This window comes from Rhinoderma darwinii, chromosome 4, assembly GCF_050947455.1.
Source record: "Rhinoderma darwinii isolate aRhiDar2 chromosome 4, aRhiDar2.hap1, whole genome shotgun sequence".
NCBI lineage: Eukaryota > Metazoa > Chordata > Amphibia > Anura > Rhinodermatidae > Rhinoderma > Rhinoderma darwinii.
In genome coordinates, this window is record NC_134690.1 from 382964908 (window position 1) to 382992855 (window position 27948).

Here is a 27948-nt window from a genome sequence, read left to right on the forward strand (position 1 = left end):
AGATAATTATTACAGTCTAGAACTGTCCAAGAGAAAATCAATTATCTCCTGCAACACGAAAGAATAATGGATGACGGCGAAGACCCATGTACAATGACGGCAGAAAGAGGATCAAGCTGCAGAATGAGTGTAAACAATATCTGCTATACTGTCAGGTAAGAGGTTAAATATTATCACGGTATGGGAGGAATGCCGTCATATAATGGACTATGCAGCAATGTCACCATTATTATTAATAATAATAATAGGAAAATCTGAGTGAATGATTTACAACATACAGATTCATTCATAATGGATAATGCTTCGTTAAATGGAAATTGTATATATACTCATTACATACACTTCTTACTGAGGTTATCTTATATGAACCTATAACATACATCATTGGGAAAGGGGGGTAAATGCAGCAAATTGAACTTTTCTACTCATGTATGGGAGGTTTTCATCCAATTTTCAGGATTTCTCTTCTCAATGTTTAAGGATGTAATATATAACAGTTGCTGAGATGGTGAAATTAAATTGCCCTGCTGGACGGTAATAATGTGAATGGATAAATTATAAATGCAATTCAGGACAAAATATATATTATATATATATACACATATATATATAAAATTAAAAATAATAATAGTTTGAATAACAATAAAAACAATTTTTTAGCTGAAAGGTAGTTGAGATCTAATATGGTCTTTTATTCCAGTACTTCCAAATCAATGGATTATTTTAAAGGGTTTGCCTCATCAGGAGAACCACTGTCTCTATACCCTATTAAGGCAAATGAACGTCATAGAAGTGGGACCTCCACATTGGACACCTTCTATGGCTCTCGCTTTGTTGGACTTAGGCCATCCATGTATTTTATGGACGGTCATTTATCTGGCTGGCTGTGGTTTGTACTGGGCAAAATTAGCTGTTAACTGGTAGTCCAGGGAGCTGGATCTATGGGCAATCAGCTGATGCCTGCAGTGATCAGCTGATCCCTCCAGCAGCTCCCATATGAAAACCTTAAAAGTGATCAATAGTAATTTCCTTTGGTGCCAGATCTTATCACGTACAAAAGTAACATCTGTATATAAGAGAGTATTATTGCTACAGGATGCGAAAACCAGTTTGGTACAGTGGATTTACTCAGAGATTGCCTTGGAAGGAACACATAATAAAGGATAATTATTACGAAAAAATGCACCAGAATTCTATTGCTAATTGTGACAAAAATATATTACATATTAACAACAATCAGGATGATATTCCCCACGAAATTTCAATTATTGCAAATATCATTTACGCATATTTTACCTATGTTTTTTCTTGTCTGATAATTGGTTAAAGACTGTCATTGAAAGACTTAGGTCAAAGCCATGTGTGTGGACCGTGTATGGCAACAATTGCAGTACCTAAGGTTATATATTAACAGGGTTGTCTCAGGGCTCCTGATTCTAACAGTGTCTGGCTACACAATTACCCTGGAGTGGTCACTGCAGGGAAAACGCAGCATTAAATATTTTTATACACTCATGAAAATGTATCAAACTTTTTTTTTTTACACATTTTATTAGTTCCCCTAGGGGACTTCAACCAGCGATCATTAGATCGCTGGTATAAGACACTGCAATACATGGATGAGTTATGGAAACAGCGAAACTCGCTGAGCTACGCTGTTTCTGTAACTCCCATAGTATGGCAGTCACAGAAGCAGCGTAGCATGCTATGCTGTTTCCGTAACTACTATTCAGTTCTATGGGAGTTACGGAAACAGCGTAGCTCATCGAGCACTCGGCTGTTTCCATAACTCCCGACCACCTAACCAGGAAGTGGCCGGGAGACAGCGGAGCGAGTAAGCTAGAATGCGGTTTAAGGGGCCCCGTTCTAGAGATAAGTGACATCTATCTGACATTTATAGGAAGACCACTATAAATGCCACGGTCGCTATTGATCACAGCATTTAACTAGTTAAACGGCCAGGAACAGCGCCATTGCTGTTCCTGGCCGTTAGAGCAGCGTGTCAGATGTAAAACACAGCGGACACCTGCAGTGTATGGAGCAGGCTCAGCGCGTGCGCCCGCTCCAAACATCCTCCCCTCCCCGCTCCATGATGTGCCGGCACATCATGGGTTTGGAAGGGGTTAAGTGAGAAGCGTTCAGGGGGCCCAGGCTGCCGGGTCCCTTGACTGCCGACTATAAGACGCAGGGACTTTTTAGCAAGATTTACTCTTTCTAAAAACTATGTGTAATAGTCTGGAAAATACGGTACCTAGTTAAGGACATTTTTTTTTTTCCTTAGGCTATGTACACTTATGCAAGTTTTTTTCTTAATTAACCCCTTAGTGACCAGCCCATTTTAGGCCTTAATGACCAAGCTATTTTATTCGTTTTTCTATAGTCGCATTCAAAGAGCTATAACGTTTTTATTTTTTCGTCTACATAGCTGTATGAGGACTTGTTTTTTGCGGGATTAGTTGTGCTTTTTAATGGCACCATTTTTGGGTACATATAATTTTTATATTAACTTTTATTAACCTTTTTGGGGGGGATTATAAACAAAAACTGAAATTCCACCATTGTTCTATGCGTTTTTAAATTGACGCCGTTCACTGTGCGATGTAATTAACATGTTACCTTTATTCTATGGGTCGGTACGATTACGGCGATACCACATATGTGGAGGTTTTTTTATGTTTTACGACTTTTGCACAATAAAAACACTTTTGAACTAAAATTATTTGTTTTTGCATCGTCGCTTTCCAAGAGCCGTAATTTTTTTATTTTTCCATCAATGTAGTGATTTTTTGGGCTTGTTTTCTGCGGGACGAGACGTAGTTTTGAATGGTACTGTTTTGGGGTACATGGGACTTATTGATTCATTTTTATTATGACTTTTTTGGGGGGCAATGGAAAAAAATTGCAATTTCGCCATAGTTTTTGGCGTTTTTTTTTTACGGTGTTCACTTTGCGGTTTAAATTACATATTAACTTTATTAATGGAGTCATTACGGTCGCGGCGATACCACATATGTGTACTTTTTTTTTTTTTTTACACTTTTACTAAATAAAACCACTTTTTATGGAAAAAAATGGTTTTATTTATTTTTTTACTGTACTTTTTATTAATAATCTTTATTTCACTTTGATGACTGATTTTATTAGTCCCACTAGGGGACTTTACTGTGCGATCTTCAGATCGCTGATATAATGCTCTGGTATACTTCGTATACCAGAGCATTATTGCCTGTCAGTGTAAATCTGACAGGCAATCTGTTAGGACGTGCCTCCGGCGCGTCCTAACAGGCATATGTCCAGGGCAGACCTGGGGGCTTTTATCAGTCCCCCGGCTGCCATGACACCCCATCGGAGACCCGCGATTGCATTCGCGGGCCGCCGATGGGTGAGAGAGGGAGCGCACTCCCTCTGTAAACAAAGTTAAATGCCGCGGTCGCTATTGACGGCGGCATTTAACGGGTTAAACGGCCGCGATCGAAGTAAACTTCGATCGCGGGCGTTGGAGCAGGAGCTCAGCTGTCATCAGACAGCAGAGCCCCGGCACCAGCCTGCACGGGAGACCCGTGCAGGACTTAGACTAGGCTGACGTGAAAAGGCGTCAGCCTAGCCTAAAGCCCAGTAGTGAATGACGTTAAAAGGCGTATTAGTGGTCACTAAGGGGTTAAATGAATGTTTTGATAAAAATTTTGTTTAGTCGAATAGAAGCTGTATCTTTCGAAATGAGCCCATTCCGTCAGTTCAGCTGAACTGACGATTCGGCTGAGAGTGGGTCCTATGTCTCTAATACACAGGATCACCATAATACTGATCACATCCAAGTTGATAAACTTAGATGTGATTGATATTCCTTTCTGTACATCTGCCCCCCCCCCTTTCTTATTTCTTAAAAAAAGTTATAAAGAAAGAATTTATAAAAAAAAAACAAAGGAAATTTATTTAGCAAAATCCTTATACTTTACAATATGAATTGCTTCTAATTTATTCAGTGCTTTATACTTTACTTTTGTGTCATCTGGGGTCAGAGTTCTCTGTCTCTCTGTCTCTCTGTCTCTCTGTCTTAGTAAACTTGTGTCTGAGCTGGACTTTAATCTCCACTTACGGTAGATTATATGGATGTGACACTGACATCTAGTATTATGCATGTGTCCAGGTAAAGTTACCACAAGTCTGGCACATAGACACAACCTGCAAAATATGTTTGTATAGTACAGTAGTTTCAAAGTTTATGTCCGTCCCTGGTTGACTTGGTTTGTTTGACATATGGTTGAATTTTACAGCCATGTTCACACAACATATGTTCAGGCTGAAAAATACAAGGCTGATTTCAAGAAAAATGCCTTTGATATCCAGGCATTTCTGGGGCTCATTTTTTTTTTAATTAGATTTTTACCAGTGAATTTTCAAAGCATTTTTTGAAATGGAAAAATCCATGTGTACTTCTTTTTTACAGAGCGTATTTTTACACAGCGTTTTTCAATTCAGCAGCGGAAAAATATGTGTCATACAGTATATACTACACAGCATATTTCCAATTGAAATCAATGGTAAGATGTTTGCAGGCATATTCCAAGTATAATATGGAGCGTAACACAATCATTTTACATTCCGAAATACGCCTGAACATATGCCGTGTGAACATGGCCTCCCTGTTGTTTTAGTCTACTATTTTTGTTTTGACTGTTGACATTTGCAAAAAATGGGGTAAGGGCAATTTAGCTATGATACTGACCCTTATATGTTTTAGAAAATAATAATGTCTAATAAAAAAATGTAAATGAAAAAATAATATGTGCTTTCCATATCAGACATGTTATATCTGCATATTCACAATCATTATGATAATGTAGTGGTTGTATGGAGTAGTGTTAAAGGGGTTGTCTTATGAGGACCCCTCTCTATTAGCCAGGGCTGATAGCCGCTAATAAAGAGCAGCCTTCCCTCTGGCAGCTCTGGCTGTCCATGTATTACAGCGGCTGCTGCAGTGGGAATACACAGGGAGTTGCCGCTTCATCTAACGAACACATTTTATCACCGGTGATTTCTGATCCGATACCTGCAATTCTGGCTTCAGCCTAAAAAAACGGTTTGTCTTGATGAGACTTTAGGGTACAAAGTTAGATCGGTGGGGTCTCACCTCCGGGACGCCTTTCTATCAGCATGATGAAGGGGCCACAACCCGCATTCCCTTCATTATTTACATAGGCACAACAGCTTGTCTGTACATGTAGCTGTGGCTGGTACTGCAGCTCATCCCATCATTGTGCTCAATGGTGGGGGTCCTGGAGATCAGATCCCCACTGACCAAACATTGACGGCCTGTCCCAAGTATAGGCCATCAATGTTATAGTCCTGGAGAACCCCTTTAACTCTGACCTCGCATCTCAGCAATCCCTGGTAGTTCGATATCTGTACAATGTCTGGAGAATTCAGCTCTGAAGCCTGCAGAAATGTGAATGCAGCTCTGGACTATAATACCGGCTGTAACTCAGGATCAGTACAAGAAAAGTAATACAAAGTATTTACAGTTACTCTACGTGACTTAATTCTATATTTAAATTGTGAAATGGTGTTTAGGTGGACAAGCTGATACACTATATGATAATATAAAGAGTTTATTTCGTATTGGTCATGATGTGCTAATCTTTACTCAGTGAACGGCTCGGACCATGGTGGGACATACAATCATATTACAATAAATGGACAAGACAAATTTTAAGGGATGTTTCCTTTTACATGGAAAGTGGTCAGATCATGGCGATCTTAGGAAACTCTGGTAAGTGGAAAATGTTTCTCTTAGTAAATAATGTCAGTATATTTATTCATACAAAACGAAATAATTCAATTTAAAAAATAATTTAAAAAGCGATTCATTTGAAACTGCTTACCCACATCTACATCATGCCCTTCTCACTTGACCTCATCCACATAGAAGTCAATATAAATCAGAGATCTTGTCCAAGAGGAAGACCAAGGGCTCCTGTCCAGGGAATGATCCATATGAATTTTACACTTTTCCAAATTCAAAAATAAAAATAGTATTTATGAATGTTTTTTTTTCTTTTGTTATCACCTTAAGGGCTTGTCCACACAACACGGATTTGCTGCGGAAAATTTCCGCAGCATTTACGCATCAACTAGCAGACAATACGCTGTGGAAAATCCACCCCATTTAATGCGTTTTTTTACTGCAGAAAATGGTTTGTTTTTTTTGGTGAATTTTTTCAAGTGCTGTGTGATGGTGATATTACTTCATCATGTGATGTAATTTCCACCTTCTGTGAGAAATTTTGCAGAGTTTCTGCACCAAATGACATAGTACATTGTAGTTTGCTGTGAAAATGTTGTTCCTCATTGATTTATGTGGGGAAAAAAACGCAGGAAATCAGTCCACTTTCCGCAACAATAATTGACATGCTGCGGAAATAAATTTACGCACCACAGGTGAATTTCTGGACAGAATTTTTCCACAGCGCGTGGATGACATTTGTTAAATCTCACCCACTTTGCTGCTACTGTATAACGCGGTGTATTTTCCGTCCGCAATTCCAGACTGAAAATACGCAGCAATTCTGTTACGTGTGGACAAGCTCTAATACTTTGTGTTTATATATATCCAAACAAAGAGAAGGTTACACAGACCAAGATTTTTTAATTTGCTACTTTATTTGCTATATGTTGCTAGCTTTCTGACTAAAATTAATAAATAAATTGCAGAATATGTAAAACATACGCATATATACAGAATTTTCCATTTCTTCACAAATGCTGACATATTATTTTTATCTTCATGCCTGCCATTATGTCTTTTAGCTCCTAGTAGGTTTAATACATGAGCGAGTTAAGGGTTGGATTGTCCTACCAGAGACCAGTAGAATCCTTTAGTAATCCAGGTACTGTCATAGTACCAGGGTTCTGCCACAACAGGAACTATGAGGTCCAGTAGAAGACAACTCTATCTTAGGGCCTGTTCACATCAGTGTTGCCCTTCCATTGAGGGGTTCCGTCGGGTTAACCCCTCAACGGAAAGGCAAACGGAAACCTTAGCTTCCGTTTGCATCACCATTGATCTCAATGATGACGGAAACTTTGCTAATGGTTTCCGTTTGTCACCGTTGTGAATGGGTTCCGTTGTTTTGACGGAATCAATGGTGCAGTCGACTGCGCTATTGATTCCGTCAAAAAACGGAACCCGTTCACAACAGTGACAAACGGAAACCATTAGCAAAGTTTCCGTCACCATTGAGATCAATAGTGATGGAAACAGAAGCTAAGGTTTCCGTTTGCCTTTCCGTTTAGGGGTTAACCCGACGGAAACCTCCAATGGAATCCCTCAACGGAAGGGCAACGCTGATGTGAACAGGGCATAAAGCTGATTGGTTTACTTCTCAATCTAGTATTCCTTTGGAGGATATGACCTGTGTGTATAGCAGGAGTTTCAAAAGTTACTAAAAGGGGTCAGAATAATCCAGTGTGGTACTAGTTTATTTTCATTGTAAAAATGCAACATTTCAAAGTTAAACGTGTAACCTAACGGGTTGCCCTACATAATACTTTGCCTTTAGGATCTGGAAAGACAACTCTTCTGGATGCAATTTCGGGAAGGATAGGACAAAAAGGAACATTACTGGGCGAGGTTTATGTCAATGGGTCCCAGTTAAGGAAGGAACAATTCCAGGACTGTTTCTCATATGTCTTACAGGTATTACACATAAAAAGTATTATACACATAGACTATACAGATATTACATAGAAAGGACTATAACCATAGACTCTACAGGTATTACACATAATAAGGACTATACACATATACTCTAAAGGTATTACACATAGAAATGACTATACACATAGAATGTAAAGGTATTATACATAGAAAGGATTATACACCTAGACTATACAGGTATTACACATATAAAGGACTATACACATAGACTTCACAGGTATTATACATAGAAAGGACTATACACATAGACTTTACAGGTATTACACATAGAAAGGACTATACACATAGACTATACAGATATTACACATAGAAAGGACTATACACAGACGATACAGATAATACACATAGAAAGGACTATACACATAGACTATACAGGTATTACACTTAATCAGGACTATACACATAGACTATACAGATATTACACATAGAAATAACAATATAGACTATACAGGTATTACATATAGAAAGGACTATACACCTAGATGATACAGGTATTACCCACAGAAAGGACTATACACATAGACCAGGGGTCTCAAACTCGGCCGGGTAAGTGGGCCGCATATAGAAAAAATGGGAAGTTGACGGGCCGCATTACTTTCAAATTTGATACAATACAAAATTATTGTTAATCAATTAGTTATTTGAACTACTATAACACTATATTACTAGAATAATAATACTACATTACTATAATAATAGCGCTAGGTTTAAAATTTGAGATATTTCTCCACGTGCTTATTTCAACAATCCAGCTTTCCAGTTTAAGTGTCGCTAAATGCAGTCCGGCGGCTCAGTTAGCACACATGTCAAAATTGGGCAGCCCCTTTTTAGATAGTGCCGCAGTGCCCTCTGTGGATGCTGCCGCAGTGCCCTCTGTGGATGCTGCCGCAGTGCCCTCTGTGGATGCTGCCGCAGTGCCCTCTGTGGATAATGCAACACACCCCTAGATAAGGCCACAGTGCCCTCTGTAGATAAGGCCACAGTGCCCTCTGTAGATAAGGCCACAGTGCCCTCTGTAGATAAGGCCACAGTGCCCGCTGTAGATAAGGCCACAGTGCCCTCTGTAGATAAGGCCACAGTGCCCTCTGTAGATAATGCAACACACCCCTAGATAATGCCAGTGTCCTCTTCAGATACCGTCACACACCCACTTGTAGATAACGCCACAGTGCCCTCTGTAGAGGCTGCCACAGTGCCCTCTGTAGAGGCTGCCACAATGCCCTCTGTAGAGGCTGCCACAGTGCCCTCTGTAGAGGCTGCCACAGTGCCCTCTGTAGAGGCTGCCACAGTGCCCTCTGTAGAGGCTGCCACAATGCCCTCTGTAGAGGCTGCCACAGTGCCCTCTGTAGAGGCTGCCACAGTGCCCTCTGTAGAGGCTGCCAAAGTGCCCTCTGTAGAGGATGCCCCAGTGTCCTCTGTAGAGGATGCCCCAGTGCCCTCTGTAGAGGATGCCCCAGTGCCCTCTGTAGAGGCTGCCCCAGTGCCCTCTGTAGAGGCTGCCCCAGTCCCCTCTGTAGAGGCTGCCCCAGTGCCCTTTGTAGAGGCTGCCCCAGTGCCCTCTGTAGAGGCTGCCCCAGTGATGTCAGGGGCTTGCCCAGAGCTGGAGTCCCAGGCAGAGCGCTAGTAGGCTCTTCCTGGGACTCCAGCTGTGCTCCTGACATCACTGGGACTCCTGCTCTGGGTAAGACCCTGACACACTGTCCATATATGGGCAGCGATGTCAGGGAATTCCACAGAGTCCCGGAGCAGAGCCGACACCAGCGCTCTGCTCGGGACTCCGGCTCTGGGGAAGCCCCAGACATCGCTGTTCATATGTGGACAGCGATGTCAGGGAATTCCACAGAGTCCAGGAGCAGAGCCGACACCAGCGCTCTGCTCCGCTCTGGGCAAGACCCTGACACACTGTCCATATATGGACAGCGATTTCAGGGAATTCCACAGAGTCCCGGAGCAGAGCCGACACCAGCGCTCTGCTCGGGACTCCGGCTCTGGGGAAGCCCCAGTCATCGCTGTTCATATGTGGACAGCGATGTCAGGGAATTCCACAGAGTCCAGGAGCAGAGCCGACACCAGCGCTCTGCTCCGCTCTGGGCAAGACCCTGACACACTGTCCATATATGGGCAGCGATGTCAGGGAATTCCACAGAGTCACGGAGCAGAGCCGACACCAGCGCTCTGCTCGGGACTCTGGCTCTGGGGAAGCCCCCAGACATCGCTGTTCATATGTGGACAGCGATGTCAGGGAATTCCACAGAGTCCAGGAGCAGAGACGACACCAGCGCTCTGCTCCGCTCTGGGCAAGACCCTGACACACTGTCCATATATGGGCAGCGATGTCAGGGAATTCCACAGAGTCCCGGAGCAGAGCCGACACCAGCGCTCTGCTCGGGACTCCGGCTCTGGGGAAGCCCCAGACATCGCTGTTCATATGTGGACAGCGATGTCAGGGAATTCCACAGAGTCCCGGAGCAGAGCCGACACCAGCGCTCTGCTCGGGACTCCGGCTCTGGGGGAAGCCCCAGACATCGCTGTTCATATGTGGACAGCGATGTCAGAGAATTCCAGAGTCTCGGAGCAGAGCCGATACTAGCGGCTCTGTGTCCCGCGGGCCGCAGATGACAGCCCCAGGGGCCGCATGCGGCCCGCGGGCCGCGTGCTTGAGACCCCTGACATAGACTATACAGATATTACACATAGAAAAGACTATACGCACACACAGACTATACAGGTATTACACATAGAATGGACTATACACATAGACTATACAGGTATTACACAGAGAAAGGACTATACACATAGACTATACAGGTATTACACATAGAAAGGACTATACACATAGACTATACAGGTATTACACATAGAAAGGACTATACACATAGACTATACAGATATTACACATAGAAAGGACTATACACATAGACTGTACAGATATTACACAGAGAAAGGACTATACACATAGACTATACAGATGTTACACAGAGAAAGGACTATACACATAGACTATACAGATGTTACACAGAGAAAGGACTATACACATAGACTATACAGAGGTTACACAGAGAAAGGACTATACACATAGACTATACAGGTATTACACAGAGAAAGGACTATACACATAAACTATACAGATGTTACACAGAGAAAGGACTATACACATAGACTATACAGAGGTTACACAGAGAAAGGACTATACACATAGACTATACAGATATTACACAGAGAAAGGACTATACACATAGACTATACAGATGTTACACAGAGAAAGGACTATACACATAGACTATACAGGTATTACACAGAGAAAGGACTATACACATAGACTATAAAGGTATTACACATAGAAAGGACTATACACATAGACTACAGATAATACATATAGAAAGGACTATACAGGATAGGCTTCATTCACATCTGCGTCAGGGCAATGTTCTGGCGTTCCACCGAAGCTTTCCGTCAGAACGGAACCCTGACTGAAACAAATGGAAACCATGGGTTTCTATTTGCATCACCATTGATTTCCAGTGCAAATGGTTTCCGTTTGTCTTCGTTTTGACGGAAAAATAGCATAGTCGACAGTATTGAGCCCGTCAAAACAACGGAAACCTTCAACAACGAAGACAAACGGAAACCATTTGCATCGGATCCGCCACCATTGAAACCTTAGGTTTCCGTTTGTTTCAGTCAGGGTTCCGTTCTGACAGAAAGCTCAGAGGGAACGCTAGAATGGAGCCTTGACGCAGATGTGAACGAAGCCATGCAGAGTGTCTGTATCTCAAAAAGTAAAACTAATTTTTAATAACAGCTATTTATAAAGTTGCACCAATCACACTGACTGACCTTTTTATGAAAAAAAAAATGCCATTCAAAGGTTTACATATCCTTTAAGTAGAAGCATTAGATGAATATATACTGTATATAACAAAAAACATGATATTCATATATAAGAAATTCATGATCATTTCCAATGACTATCTTACGTGTTTTCATCATATAACTTGGCGCTCCGTATATTGATGTGTATGTAGTAGAGGTTTCAATGTATCAGTGATTGTTTGATTTGCTCCTTGCAGCACGACACTTTACTTCCCTATCTGACTGTGAGAGAAACATTGACCTACACTGCAATGCTGGCACTTCAGAGACACTCCAAGGAAGCCATTAGGAAAAAGGTTATTATCTTATGTGATTCTCCACTTACTCCAGGTACACAGGAGAATGATACAACACTGTACTTACTTTCCGTAATTCCAGCTCCCTTCATCCAAAATCCCTGATTATTTAATATGAGACAAGAACAGTCATATTAAAAAGTTTCTAGTATTTTAAAGTGGTATATTGCTTATCCCCATTTTTACCATCGCAATACAGCCCCAGGGACAATGGGGTCACATAATATTTCCTTAATGGGGCTGTCTGCTTTCAATAAAAGGGTTCTCCAGCGATAGACTGATGACACTGTGTACTGCGACTAAGCCAGCAGCTAGGGTTCAACTCACCTTTTGCGCCACCACAGGGAAAATGAAGCATCACATGGTCTTCAGCTTCACAAAAATAATTATATGGGTATGTTCACACGGCTTATTTTCGGTCATTTTTCGGGCCGTAAACGGACGAAAAACCAGAGGCAGAACGCCTCCAAACATCTTCCCATTGATTTCAATTGTAAATATGGCGTTCTGTTCCGACGGGGTGTTTTTTTACGTGACCGTTCTTAAAAACGGCCGCGTAAAAACACGCTCGCGAACAAGAAGTGCATGTCATTGACTCTATAGAAAAACAGATCCAAAAACGGCCGCAAAAAAAGCAGCGAAAAACGTGAGTTTTAACGGCTGAAAATCAGGAGCGGTTTCCCTTGAAAACAGCTCCGTATTTTCAGACGTTTTTTTTAGTATGCGTGTGAACATACCCTAAGAAAGGTTATTCTCATATACAGGGTCAGACTGATCAACCAGAGTAGCAGAGGATCATCCGGTAGGCCAGGATTAATAATGGGCCCTTAATACAACGGAACCCCAAAGGTCCAACAAAAGAAAGTCTAAGGGTATGTTCGCACAGAGCAGATTAGCCACGGATTTTTTAAAATCTGCAGCGTATTACAGTAGCAGCAGAGTGGAAGAGATTTGAACAATTCTTATTCACACGCTGTGGAAAAAATCCGCTAAGAAAACGTTTATAAATTGACCTGCAGTGTGTTTGTTTATTCTGCAGGATGTCATTTTATGCTGTGGAATCGCTGCTCTATTGTTGCGGGTTTTCCCCATTGAATTCAATGGTGAGGTAAAACCTGCATCAAATGTTGAATTTTTGTGCCGGAAAGCAGTGATTCCACCGCAAAAATGAAAAAAATATTTTTTTTTGTTTAAAAATTATAAAAAGGCGCTGTCATAATGACATCCCTCTGTTCTCCGTGCAGCCTCGGCCTCCTGGGATGACTTTTCATCCCATGTGATGTCTGTAGCCAATCACAGGCTGCAACGGTCACATGGGCTGCTGTGTCATCACAGGAGGCCGGCCTGAACGGAGAAGAGAGGGATGCGTCGCTATAACAGCACCCGTGTGGTAAGTATTGACTTTTTTTTCTAGCACTGTTTTCCGCACTGGAGATTCCACCCGAAAATCTACAAGAAAATTAGTCTTTTTTCAGCCGGAATTCCCTGCGGGTCCTAGGCCAGATATGCTGCGTACTTTTACGCAGCGTATCTGCCCTGTGTTAACATACCCTTATGCTGGATTCACACTGGACGAAAAACGCTACAGATTTTCCACAGTATTCTGCAGCAAAATCCGCATGTGTTACGTGCATGTTTTGCTGCAGATTTCCCTTTTACATTGAAAAGATTTGAAAAAATTTGAAAATCCACAGCATGATCTGATTTCCATCTGGAAAATGTTCAGCAGCATGTGGATTACATTTGTTTAAATCTCATCCACACGGCTGCAACTGTAATCCACTGCGGATTTTCCGCACAGAAATTCTGCAGCATTTCCGTTCCGTGTGCATACAGCCTTATTTAGAGATGACTGCCACCACTGGGGACTATTATTAAGGAGTTGATTTACAAATAATCTATTTGATGGTGGATGAGCCCTCAGGACCATTTCCTCACGTGGGCACTGCTCATATGTTATTGGGGAGTTCTAGGACAGGTCTGTTATTAACAAATAGGCCCACAAGGACTACTTCTAAGTAATCCCATTTTATTTTAGGCAATATATGCTTAATAACACAGCTCCTGACTCAGAGGCACATGATATAGATTTATGGTTTGAAAACATATGGAAAGTTTTCTGCTGTAAATATCCGCTCAGTCGCTATCTAACTTTATAAGCCAAAGGTTACTGTAAGGTATAACAGATGGTGTATGGCTTATAAAAGGACAACATGGGAGCTGACGTAGGGTTTTATCTATGCAACTAGACTATTCTACCTGTAAGTCCTCAAGCACATATCCGTGGCCCTTTATAGGGCGGCCAATCACGGATTCACAAAACACGGACCGCGCATGGATGGCTTCTGTGTGCGGTCCGTAGTTTTAACAGACCAATGAATAGAATGGCCGAGGCTGATCAACAAAAATGGAAGGGGATAGAATCTGTTCTATAATTTGCGGAACGAATAAACAGATCCACAAAAAAACAAACAAAAACGATGTGTGCATGGTCCTATAGAAATGAATGAGTCATGGTGCTATCCGTTAAAAAAACAGATAGCACACTGAAGAATATCACTGAAGTGTGCTTCAGGCCTAAGGGTGCCTTTACTTGCTTTAAAGGGAACCTGTCAGTGAATTTATGCTGCCCTCTATGAGGGCAGCATAAAGTAGGGACCGACACGCTGATCTCAGCGGTCTGTCACTCATGTCTGACAATTTAGTGATTTAGGATAATTTACATTTTCAATCTGGCAGCGCGATGCGAGCGATGGGAGGAAGAAGTGTCCATAGAGAGAATGCTGTCCATCATCGGCAGCCAGGCGGGGCGAGCAGCGGATCATGAAAACACTGGACTCCTTCCTCCCACCGTTTGCATCGCGCTGCCGCATTAAATATTTAGGTTATCCTAAATCACTAAACTATCAGACACGAGTGAAAGACTGCTAAAATTAGAGCGCAGCATAAAGTTATTGACAGGTTCCCTTTAACATGTATTCAACATCCACCGTATATATGTATATATATATATGTATATATATACACACACACACACATATATATATATATATATATATATATACATGCACACACATATATATTATATATACATATATATATATATATATATATTTATATATATATATATATATATATATATATATATATACACTACCGTTCAAAAGTTTGGGGTCACCCAGACAATTTTGTGTTTTCCATGAAAACTCACACTTATATTTATCAAATGAGTTGTAAAATTACAAGAAAATATAGTCAAGACATTGACAAGGTTAGAAATAATGATTTTTATTTGAAATAATAATTTTCTCCTTCAAACTTTGCTTTCATCAAAGAATGTTCCATTTGCAGCAATTACAGCATTGCAGACCTTTGGCATTCTAGCTGTTAATTTGCTGAGGTAATCGGGAGAAATTCCACCCCATGCTTCCAGAAGCCCCTCCCACAAGTTGGATTGGCTTGATGGGCACTTCTTGCGTACCATACGGTCAAGCTGCTCCCACAACAGCTCTATGGGGTTGAGATCTGATGACTGCGCTGGCCACTCCATTACAGATAGAATACCAGCTGCCTGATTCTTCCCTAAATAGTTCTTGCATAATTTGGAGGTGTGCTTTGGGTCATTGTCCTGTTGTAGGATTACATTGGCTCCAATCAAGCGCTGTCCACAGGGTATGGCATGGCATTGCAAAATGGAGTGATAGCCGTCCTTATTCAAAATCCCTTTTATCTTGTACAAATCTCCCACTTTACCAGCACCAAAGCAACCCCAGACCATCACATTACCTCCACCATGCTTGACAGATGGCGTCAGGCACTCTTCCAGCATCTTTTCAGTTGTTCTGCGTCTCACAAATGTTCTTCACTGTGATCCAAACACCTCAAACTTCGATTCGTCTGTCCATAACACTTTTTTCCAATCTTCCTCTGTCCAATGTCTGTGTGCTTTTGCCCATATTAATCTTTTCCTTTTATTAGCCAGTCTCAGATATGGCTTTTTCTTTGCCACTCTGTCCTGAAGGCCAGCATCCCTGAGTCGCCTTTTCACTGTAGACGTTGACACTGGCGTTTTGCGGGTACTATTTAATGAAGCTGCCAGTTTAGGACCTGTGAGGCGTCTATTTCTCAAACTAGAGACTCTAATGTACTTGTCTTGTTGCTCAGTTGTGCAGCGGGGCCTCCCACTTCTCTTTCTACTCTGGTTAGAGCCTGTTTGTGCTGTCCTCTGAAGGGAGTAGTACACACCGTTGTAGGAAATCTTCAGTTTCTTGGCAATTTCTAGCATGGAATAGCCTTCATTTCTAAGAACAAGAATAGACTGTCGAGTTTCACATGAAAGCTGTCTTTTTCTCGCCATTTGGAGAGTTTAATCGAACCCACAAATGAAATGCTCCAGACGTTTGCAACTAGAATAGTCATTTACCACATTAAGGCTGGGTTCACACGACCTATTTTCAGACGTAAACGAGGCGTATTATGCCTCATTTTACGTCTGAAAATAGGGCTCCAATACGTCGGCAAACATCTGCCCCTTCATCTGAATGGGTTTGCCGACGTACTGTGCCGACGACCTGTAATTTACGCGTCGTCGTTTGACAGCTGTCAAAAGACGACGCATAAAATTACAGCCCCGTCAAAAGAAGTGCACTTCTTGGGACGTTTTTGGAGCCGTTTTCTCATAGACTCTATTGAAAACAGCTCCAAAAACTGCCAAAAACGCAGCGAAAAACGCAGCAAAAAACGTGAGTTGCTCAAAAAACATCTGAAAATCAGGTGCTGTTTTCCCTTGAAAACAGCTCCGTATTTTCAGACGTTTTTGGCTCAGCGTGTGAACATACCCTAACAATGTATAGAGTGTATTTCTGATTAATTTAATGTTATCTTCATTGAAAAAAACAGTGCTTTTCTTTCAAAAATAAGTAAATTTCTAAGTGACCCTAAACTTTTGAACGGTAGTGTATAAGATGGCAACCATAAGCACACAAGGGTGGTATGCATCTAAGCTTGCCATGGTATGACACATGGCAGTGCACAGAGTAGTGAACGGTATTGTATATAGATATCTATATATACACCTGCAATGACACAAATTGTTGCAAAAAAACCACAAACACAAAAAAAAGCTACTTATTAAACCTTATAGCAACATGAAACGTCTCTTACACAGATATTTTCTCAACGTCTCTTGAATATGTACCTTTCAGGTAGATTCCGTCATGGCTGAGCTGAGTCTGACTCATGTAGCTAATACAGTAATAGGAGGCCGCATTTTCAATGGCATATCCAGTGGTGAAAGGCGGAGGGTTTCCATTGCAGCCCAGTTAATTCAGGACCCAAGTGAGTTACAAGTTGACCTATTTGTACAAAAATCTGAATGATGTGGCAGTAAGAGAGTATGCATCTGTAGTTTGCATATGGCCAGGCTTCCTCGAACTTCTTTGCACTATGTTTGGCGCTATTTCTGCCTTGATCTGAAGACTTCAGTGATCTGAGGCAGGTAGGTTGCTAGGGGCACACTGCCAGATAACCACATACAAGTGATAATTGAGAGAGCAACCAGGCGGGCTGTATTGACACTGTGTCAGCAGAAGTCACACCATGCCCTTCCTTATGTAAGCCTGCATTAGTAAGTAGATTTTCCTATGAATAAACTGGGTAGAACTCTTCTCTACAGGGAAAGTAAATTACCTGAACAATAAAGCCCCAGCGATCAACTGTAATCTGGGGGAAATTCAGAAGCTAGTGTTCTATTCCTCTGCAGCGCCACCACAGGAGGAATGAAACATTACATGGTTCTTATTAAAATCAACGGACTGTCCACATAATGCATGGACATGCTGGGTCCTCCAGAATGAGAGATACTCATTGTAGCCGTCCTTCACTCTAAGGGCGGGTTCACACATGGCGGAATTTCACTTAAATTCCGCTGCGGACACTCCGCAGCGTTAATCCGCAGCGGAGCCGTTTCTCCATTGACTTTCACTTTAATTTAGCAGTGTTCGTTTACACGATGCGTACAATTCCGCTGCGGAGCATAGGCTGCGGAGCGGAATTTGGTGTCCGCAGCATGCTCTGTCTGTTGCGGAGCAGTGGCGGACTGGTTGCGGACTCATGGCGGAATTTCTCCATTGACTTCAATGGAGAGTCAAAATTCCGCAATGAAGTCCGCAGATCTTATGTGTGCTGCGGAGCGTATTGTTTTTACTACCATGACATTTCTTCATTCTGGCTGGACCTATGTATTTCTAGGTCTACAGCCAGACTGAGGAAGTCAATGGGGCTCCCGTAATGACGGGAGCGTTGCTAGGAGACGTCTGTAAATAGTCACTGTCCAGGGTGCTGAAAGAGTTACGCGATCGGCAGTAACTGTTTCTGCACCCGGGACAGTGACTACCGATCTCAATATACATGTATCTGTAAAAAAAAATATAAGTTCATACTTACCGAGAACTCCCTGCGTCTGTCTCCAGTCCGGCCTCCCAGGATGACGTTTCAGTGTAAGTGACGGCTGCAGCCAATCACAGGCCAAGCACAGGCTGCAGCGGTCACATGGACTGGAGCGTCATCCAGGGAGGTCGGGCTGGATGCCGAAAGAGGGACGCATCACCAAGACAACGGGCGGTAAGTATGAATTTCTTTGACTTTCACTAGGGAAAGTGCTGTCCCTTCTCTCTATCCTGCACTGAATAGGGAGAAGGGAAGCACTTTTCCTGCAGTCCGCAGCGGCCAGTCCGCATCAATTTTCTGCACATTTTGTGCAGATCCGCAGCCGTAATCCGCAACCCGGATTAGGTGCGGCATTGATGCGGACAGTTGCGGAGGAATTCCGCCATGTGTGGTCATGCCCTAAGTGATAGATTAAGCTTCTGAATGGGAGACCCCCAGCTCTATTATCTGAGAATTCACTGAAATTCATGGGTACTTGAAAATGGGGGTTTCAAGCAACCAGTTAAGACTTTATGGGTTCTTCTCAACTTAGACATTTATGACATATCCACACGATATTCCATAAATATCTGATAGATGCGGGACTCAGCTCTGGGACCCACATCTATGTCAAGAACAAGGGTCTCCCGACCTCAGTTTTGCCTGGTGGGGTGCCCGCTGGCTGCAGATTCCAGATGGGGTCTAGTGGAGGGGAGTTTGGGAGTTATGGAAAAAGTCGAGCAGCGTTTGATCAGTTGTTTCCGTAACTCCCATAGAATAGAATGGAGAGAGCTACCTGTGGTCCCTGTCTACTAGTTCCCGCCTGGAATCCGCAGCCAGGCTACAGTGGGGTCAGGTGACCGCTGTTATTGATGTAGGTGCAGGTATAACCCTTCATGGGCCCCAGCGACAACCCCTAAAGTAACTGTAATAAAGGTGAAATTAAAGGTCATCCAAATTTGCCAGATACAAAAAAGAAGTAAGAACTCATGTACTAGTACTGTAGAGGATGCTATTTGTGAAGATTTAATTTCACGCAGTTACTCTCCTGTCTTTTACAGAGATCATTTTACTTGATGAACCAACTACTGGTTTGGATTCAATGACGGCAAATCATATCGTTTTACTGCTTTCTCAGCTGGCTCGTAAGGACAGGATAGTGATTATTTCTATTCACCAGCCTCGCTCAGAACTATTCAAAGTAAGTACCCAACAATTGTATGTTTCTAGCGCAGATCTTGTTTTCCACTCTGAATGGAACAGGTTATTGCAGACTGGTATATAACACTGGGTCTAAAGTCTGTTTTATTTGCTCTGTGCTCTATTTTAAAATAATAATAATAATTATATTGTTTTACTACAGTTATTTGTGTATTGGTGAATATTTATACAGCACATCACGGTGATAACAAATATCCTGTCTCCAGGTGTAGAACTTTTTTCACGCAAATTTTAACTCAAACTTTCCTTAAGCACTTTAGAAAAATATCTTAGGAACATACATAAAAATCCGTAAAGGGGTTATGTGGGGAGCAAAAATTATTAGCAGTGTACTGACTGCAATATGTGAGTACACTCGCTAATATACATTCCGTTCCACTGTCGTGCTGATTATGAGATTTTAATAGCTTTTTCTAGTGCTGGCGGCGGACCAGAAGTCCAGTTACACAATCTTCCTTGATGATGACACGACTCTTCATCATGTGACCGGCCCCGCTGTACTCTATGTTATCTATGTAATACTTTTACATTGATTACATAGAGTGCAGCAGGGCCGGTCACATGCCAATGAGTCGTGTCGTCGTTAAGGAAGACTGTCAACAAGACTTCCGGCCAGCGCTACAAAAAGCTATTAAAATATCATTATACTTTTCGGTGCCCACATAAACCCTTTTAATATCAATGCTCAAATATAATGTTATTATTGGAAAGTCCCCTTTCAAGGGGTTGCCTCACAACCATAACCTCTTTCCATATACCCTATTAGGGCATACAAACGTCATAGAGAGGGGCTCTGGCGGACATGTCCCATCCATATTTTACATGGTCAGCCATTCATTTGAATGGTGACAATCAATACTACATTTCCCCCGAGGTTTTGAGAAGCCGTACTTGCAGCAACCAGCTTATCACCTCATCGGCTGGAATTGAAGACAACCCCTTTAACCTCAAGAAAGTTTTGATAATCAAATCCAGATGTAGGTCAGGAGAATGATTGTCTATATTTCTCTGGTGTAGCAGAATGCAGGCTTGAGATTACAGCAGTTTATGTTCTGTCAACGGACTGAAGACACAGACAGTCATGAAACAAACAGTCAGCATCTACTCATGTTTCAGCAGGGCAATTGTAGAAAAATAAAAAGTTCTTCTAACTTTTAATGTATCTTCTCAGAACTCTCCTATGGCTAAAGGCAGCAATACAGCTGTTATTTTATATATGCAATACTGTAATATATTCCTTAACCCTTTCCTGCATATGGACATACTATTTCATCCTAATTGCGGTCTCCTAAATGCAATAGGACGTAACAGTAAGTCACTACAGGAGTTTGGTTGTGATTGACAGCCAGGATCTCACAGTAAGAGCCAGGATCAGAGAAACCTCTGATCCCAGTCGTTTAACCCCTTAGATGCCACAGTCAATAGCACAGCAGCATCTAAGGAGTTGGAGGGGGCTCAGTTCATCGGAGTCCTATGACGGGATCGCGGTGTGCTGATGGGTTACTATGGCAGCCGGGGACTTAGCAAAGGTCCCTGGGTCTGCCATAGATATCTGCCGAGGAATGGCCTAATAGGTAACCTGTCAGTGATACACTGACAGGCAACAATGCTATGGATTACTAATCATGTAAAGCATACATACAATAATTCGATGAAACGATCGCTGCTTCAAGTCCGCTAGAGAGACAAAAGAAAAATGTAAAATTAAGTTTAATAAAATTTTATAATGAAAAATAGGTCTCCACCACAAATTGAATCAAATAAACCCCTGTTTTCAATCAAATCTATTTTATTGTAGAAAAAAATACATAAATGTTATCGCTGCACTCGTAATGAAGAGTAGAAAAATGATAATATATTATTTATACCACACATGGTGTAAAAAATATTTATAATTTTTTTTATGTGGCTAGAACATTAAAAATAAAAAGAACAGTACCAAAAATGTTTTACAAATATATATATATATATATATATATATATATATATATATATATATATATATATATAATGAAAACCTGATTTAAGTAAAAACGTTTTCTAAAGGAACCTTCTTCTATTTATTGATGCAGAATTATAACAAACATGTTGCATTGTGAATGACTGTAGTGTATTTTTTTATTTCTTAAATAAGATTTTTGATAGGATTGCTATTATGAGTTGTGGAGAACTTATATTCTGCGGAAACCCTCAAGAGATGATTTCATTCTTTGATGATTGTGGATATGAATGTCCCGAACACTCCAATCCATTTGACTTTTTTGGTAAGATAAATATCTATTTTTCTTTCCTTCTTAAATAGGCACCGCCCTTTAAACAAACTTTGCATTAATCAATAGTACATGCGACCATAAGAAAATGTGTCCACTTCTAAAGCTCCTGTTCTCTTCCCCTCATTCCTAACTGTTCCGTCACTTTGAATTTGCTTTCTCCCTCTTGTCTTAGACAAGACGGACCATCAGCTTACTGAAGGATCACGGGACAGCTGCCCATAAAAGTCTGTGGAGAGGGGAGGGGGAGAAGGATCAGAGTGAGAGAGAGACACAGAAAGGCTGCTGCAGCTTATAGTACTATAGTACTATAGAACTCAAGTCATTTAATGGCCAGAAATAATGTTATTCCTCGTGCACACATATGACCGCTTATTCTGAAAAGTCACCTCAAAGTTTTAGTACTTCTAATGTATCTATTTATCTATCTAAAAAACAAAAAGCAAAGAAAGCAAGTCAATAGCAAACTTTTGCGTATTTTATTGTGTCACACATTGAACCACTTTGGATAACATAAGGCTTTTTGGAAATAATAGGCAGACAAATTTACATTTCATACAATTATTAAATACAACAATATTGAATGTATAACTTTAAAAACATGAACATCCCTAGTTACTGTGAAACACCTAAATCAAATGTTTCTCCATAGTGGACCTTACATCTGTGGACACAAGGACCAAAGAACGTGAGATGGAAACATATAGTAGGGTTCATGCCATTGTAGGCGCCTACAGAGACTCTGAACAATTTCAGACCACGCTGGAATATATTGACTCATCAAAAAATAACAAAAAGCAGCAAATCATCCCGTTCAAAAGAAAAGAGACACCAAGTGAACTGTCCAAGCTTGTGGTCTTATTCAGGTGTGGGACGAAGATTTTTAAAAAAAAGTATTTTATGTGATTGTTTTAATGGGTCACATTTATCACAAGACTGTCCTGTCAACAGGATTGCATAACGGGTGAGACTTATGCAAATTGTTGTAAAAAGAGTTGTCTCTATACTCTTTTGAGGGTGATCCTGGGTGGAGCATGGACAGGACTTAAAATATTTAAATTATTTGGGCTTCAAATGTTGGTTGATAGAGATGCTTTGTGATATACACATGAAAAAAATGGCAACCCACTTAGTGTAATCCACCACTATTCTTTAATTGATGGCCTGTTATATTTTGGTAAATATTAAAAATAACACTTCTCTATTTCCTTTTCTATCTTTAGGAGAACTGTGAGAAATTTATCTAGGAATAAGATTGGAATAATCATGCGGCTTTCCCAAAATTTAATATTTGCCCTTTTTATTGCATTTTTTCTCATTCGGTTAAATAATGATGTTCTGAAAGGAGCAGTACAAGATCGTATAGGAGTCATTTATCAGTGTCTGGGTGGAACATCATACACGGGGCTGCTTAATGCAGTTGCATTATGTGAGTAGTTAGTGTTTTGCATTTAGGATTTTTGCCTTACAAGAGGACATACATCACCAAAATATATGTATAAGGTGGGAGAAGGGTTATAGCACGTGCAGAAGACCAATAGCAGTAAGATCACTACAGTGGCTTTTCGCAACAGAGCAGGACAGTATTCTCATTGCAGTCTGGGAATCTTGCTTTAGGAGAACATAATGTGATCCCTCTTGGGGCAGATAACTGGCCCAGACCAAACATAGCCCATAATGATGTGACTTTCCATAGCAGTGACTGGCCACTGTGGTCATATGATGTCGTTATGGATTATGGACAACACCTAATCCCAGCAAAATGTAAACACCAGATCAGTGATGATAGTTGGACACTTTGTCCTCGTTGCCTGGGTTCCTCTAGAGGCCGTATGGTCAGCCCATTATAGTCAAAGCCAAGAAACCTGAGCTGTGCCGAGTAGAGACAAACTGGCATGGCGCTTTCCTAGCTCCGCTACCACTAGCGATCGGCAACGATCATAGTGGTCGGATCCCCTCCGATCAGACATTGGTAGAATATTTTAGCAATACGTCATCAATGTCTTTCCTGAGATAGTTCTATTTAGTTTATAACTAATATATACCTTGTTAAGGGAATGATTATGATGATGCACGTGCCTTTTCAATGCCAACCGCAAAATACAGGAGATGTTTATGATAGTCTAGATTCTGTGAATGGAGAGAGCAGAGAGGCTGCCCTGTACCATTTCCCCAATGACTCTCATACGGGGGAGATTCTGGTGATAAATATATACTGCTGTTAATGGAATTTCCTTTTTGGCTAAATATTAGTCATTAATGTGTCTTTTTCTCTTGTACAGTTCCAGCTTTGCGTGCGATCAGTGACCAGGAAAGCAAAGATGGTTTATACCAGAAGTGGCAAATGCTCCTAGCTTATACAATGCACATCCTCCCATTCAGCATCCTCAGTGTTATCATATTTGGTGCGGTCATGTATTGGTATGTTGTTGTTTTTTTCCCCCCACACGTTTTATGCCTAAACATGAAATGGGAGATCTATAGTTCATATACTTGTCTATTTCCCTATATTGCAGGACAGTAGGACTAAATCCAGAGATGACGAGATTCGGATGCTTTCTTGCCGCAGCTTTAGTCCCACATCTAATGGGTGAATTACTAACTCTTGCAGTCCTTGGGATAGTGAACAACCCTAATATTGTCAATGCTGGGGTGGCTTTGCTGAACATTGCTGGGATCCTTGTAGGATCAGGAGTGTTAAGGTGAAATCCTTGTGCCAACCTATAGCATTCTATATATATTTTTACTTAATATGTTATAAATGTCTGTGGAAATTTTCCTGCAGATGTTAATAATATTTGTATAATCATCACATTTGGATGTCAGAAATTGACAAGAGAGGAATTGTTCTACATAAGCGCTGCTCATGTCTTGCTGTAGAAGCGGTCTGTCAGGGTAGTTTAGTGCTGTGCACTGACTAACTGACACGTTATGCTTCCGCTCGTTTTAAAAAGAGGTTCTTCAGCAGCTGCAGTTATACATACGGTGTCCCAGCTGATACAGAACATCATGATACACACCTCCGCTGCAACAGATCTTATTTATGAAAATGATGAGGATGTTACTTATCAACCAGTCAGTCAATGGCAAACATAAAATTCCACCTTGTTCTTCAAAAAGAGGTTCTGCAGGAGCCGAGGTATGCATACTAAGGAATACTGTCCCGCCTTCTATAAATTATAAAGAATATTACAAGTCACCTTAAAGTTCCAGGATCTGGAGAAATGCACTCTGCTTGCGGTCCTGTGCTTTTACATATTTTTTAGGAACTTCTAATATTTTTATTGTTTACATAGCTTCATTAGCCAATATAAAAATAGGGATTAATCCCTAAAAAAAGGATCAAATACTTAATAAAAATCTATGTATTTTTTCAGGAGTTTACAAGAAATGCCTCAGGTGTTCCAACTTTTAAGCTATATTACATACCAGAGATATTCATGTGAAATACTGGTGGTTAATGAATTCTATGACTTGAATTTCACTTGTGGTAAGTTATAAAAAACTGTATGCATAGGATTTATATCCCCTCGCTGATCAGGATACATATCAAAGCCAAAACCCCTATTACAGAAGAAAAGACAATATAAATATTATAGAACGCAAACTGGAATTATCCAAAACTAACAACCATCTTGCTCTAAAGATTTTCTTAGGCCTTGTTCACGACAGATTTTTCCTGAGAAAAACTCAGACGTGAACTTGATTGAGATTCCACGGCAGACATTCGAGGCTAAACCCAGTACAGGCATCATTTATTTTTTTTTAGTTTACTTTATTAAATTTTATTTCTTTTTTAGCCCCACTGGGAGACTCCACAACGCGTTCATTTTACTTAGTATACCAAAGCAGTATTGCCTGTCAGTAACAAACTGACAGGCAAGCTATTAGGCCGAGCCTTTAGCACGACTTAATAGGTATACAGACATGGCAGGCCTTGGAGCCTATGTTAGTCCTCCAGGTGCCGTAGCAACCCATCAGTGTATCTCGGAGCACCGATGGGTGAACCATGACATTTAAAGGGTTAAAAGGCTGGGATCGGAGGTAACTCCGATCACTCCCATTGCAACGGGATGTAGGCAGTCCTTGTGCCTGCACCATCCACTGGACATAACTGTACATCCTTTTGTGGGAAAGGCACAGCTAAAATAGATAGTTATGTCCGAATGCAGAAAGATGTTAAAGATGAACACTAGATTTAGACTTAAAAGGGTGTCTGATGGACAACCCCTCCTATGTTAGAAGGTTTCCCAATGATCTGGGACTCCAGCGGTAATCTGTGGAGGAATCTCGCAGCAAGTGTTCAGTTTCTCTGCAGCGCAACCGCGAGAGAAACAAAGCATTACACAGAACCCGTTGAAATCAATGGACTGCCCGTGTAATACTCTTTGTAGCCATTCTCCAGTCTGGGTAAAATATAAGGGCACTGAATGGGAGATCCTTCTCTAGCAACTCAGAATTTCCTAATTCAATGTGTCAATTTCCAGCAGAAAGATGATATATATATATATATATATATATATATTACACATACATACACACCTTCCATCAAAAACAAAAGAAATACAGGACAAATTTTTTGCTGTAACTTCCATCTATTGAAAAATGTTGGACAGATATTTCAATGTGACATTTTTATTCCACAGGGGGAGAAAACAATACGGAAGGCAACGCACAATGTCCTTTCACTAATGGCAACGATTTCATTGAGCGCACATACCCCGGAGCTACATCCAGAATGACATTTGACTTTCTCATGCTCTATGCCTTTATTCCTGCGATGATCATTGGCTGCATAATAAGTTTCAAAATAAGAGACATCTTGGTCCGCAGATAGACCTCTTGGAAAATTGCTGGGACTGTTATTTTTCTGCAATGTACTATTTTTACCAATGATATTATTAAAGGAACACTAAACCTAGAAATGAATGATAAAAATGAACAAAATATAAACTTGTCCACACGGTCTGCAGGAATTTTCATGCTCCTGATTAACACAGTCTTGTAGAAATCTTTCAGAGAACTTCGGTTTACTTCCTCCTGATCTCTTCCATTTCTGTCTGACAGAGGGTTTAGCAGCAGGGCTTGGCCAAAGTTGGCGGTGGTTCTGCTACTGGTCTCCGATTACATACAGGGCAATGGGGGAGGGCTCCTTCTGCAGCCAGTTGCCTTACAGCCCGACACACGTTTGTGAGGAAGAGCAGGAGTATTGAAATGGCTGATCTCCTGAGACACATAAAAATTTCACAATTAGGTTTGCGATATGAGACAAAATGGATCAAAGACAAAAATAAAGAAAACATTTCTGAAATTTTTCTATCATTTTTTGACAATTTTCTACATTTAGTGTTCCTTTAAATAGCTTGGAGTGCATATTTCTATGCCAAGGTTGAAGACATTATATTTCAATTAGACATGAATGAGTTATTTCGGATTATTCGTCAGCCAGTAGAATATAATTGTGGTGAATCAATTTGCTTAGGTTTTTCTTCGGTGCCATAAAGCAAACCGCAAACACTGCTGGTCGGTTCACGCAATAAATGCTAATAGGAGTAGCTCAAGAAAATCTTATAAATAAGGAAATCTTGAAATCAGGTGAATTGATTTGGTCTTCCAATAAAACAAAGAATTTTAAATGTTCATAGAAAATAACTGAGCCCTTCCAGAGCTCCGATGACATCACATTCATGTTCTATCTAAGGACAATGGAGGGAACCATTTGTGGGCTCGAACCAAGAACTATAAAAATGGAAATGGTGCGGATGAATCTTGTGAATTCACAGAGACATTTCATGGCCGGTGTCCAGCAGACATGACAAATATTCATAATGCATTGAAATCTTAGCAATTTGTGTTCTCGTTAATTCATATTAACCTGTAACTTGAACAAAAACAGAAAAGTCAGTTATTGCCTAAGTTAGGACCCCCAAAAATCTTACCTATGTGGGGTCCCATGATACAGAAATCAGGACCATTCTGCTGGCCTTCTTCCTCTGGAGCAGACAAGCCTTATCGCCTGCATGGAGGGATGTAATGATGTGTCCTCTCTTACATGTATTTATGTATTCAGATTATCAGATGTATATGGGTAGAGGGATTATGCGGGGACTAAATATTAATAGCAGTGTAGTCACTGCAGTATGCG

General features: G+C 41.0%; 2 protein-coding genes across 3 annotated transcripts in view; one reads left to right on the plus strand and one right to left on the minus strand.

Moving 5' to 3' along the window:
• The first annotated feature begins 26 nt into the window (after positions 1-26).
• Positions 27-27937, plus strand: ABCG5 (ATP binding cassette subfamily G member 5). The gene is made up of 13 exons (XM_075863233.1): positions 27-155; positions 5649-5770; positions 7560-7696; positions 11788-11886; positions 17091-17223; positions 19374-19513; positions 21668-21797; positions 22456-22669; positions 23027-23232; positions 24086-24224; positions 24320-24505; positions 25181-25293; positions 26450-27937. The coding sequence occupies exons 1-13, from the start codon at positions 67-69 to the stop codon at positions 26638-26640; spliced, it is 1899 nt and encodes a 632-aa protein (XP_075719348.1). The 5' UTR covers positions 27-66; the 3' UTR covers positions 26641-27937.
• DYNC2LI1 (dynein cytoplasmic 2 light intermediate chain 1) overlaps positions 26398-27948 on the minus strand; it is a 38458-nt gene continuing 36907 nt past the window's right edge. The window contains exon 10 of one of the 2 annotated variants that reach the window (XM_075863232.1): positions 26398-27029. In XM_075863232.1, coding sequence (XP_075719347.1) covers positions 26876-27029 — 154 coding nt within the window. In that variant the 3' untranslated portion in view covers positions 26398-26875. The remainder of the gene's footprint in view (positions 27030-27948) is intronic. The other variant, XM_075863231.1, reaches the window with a different exon arrangement.

Bases quoted from the DNA above. Each gene is read 5' to 3' on its own strand.
- ABCG5 (XM_075863233.1), top strand. From the start codon at position 67: ATGGATGACGGCGAAGACCCATGTACAATGACGGCAGAAAGAGGATCA. The intron at 5,771-7,559 runs GTAAGTGGAAAA...CTTTGCCTTTAG, and splicing joins GGCGATCTTAGGAAACTCTG to GATCTGGAAAGACAACTCTT. The intron at 24,506-25,180 runs GTGAAATCCTTG...GTATTTTTTCAG, and splicing joins GTAGGATCAGGAGTGTTAAG to GAGTTTACAAGAAATGCCTC.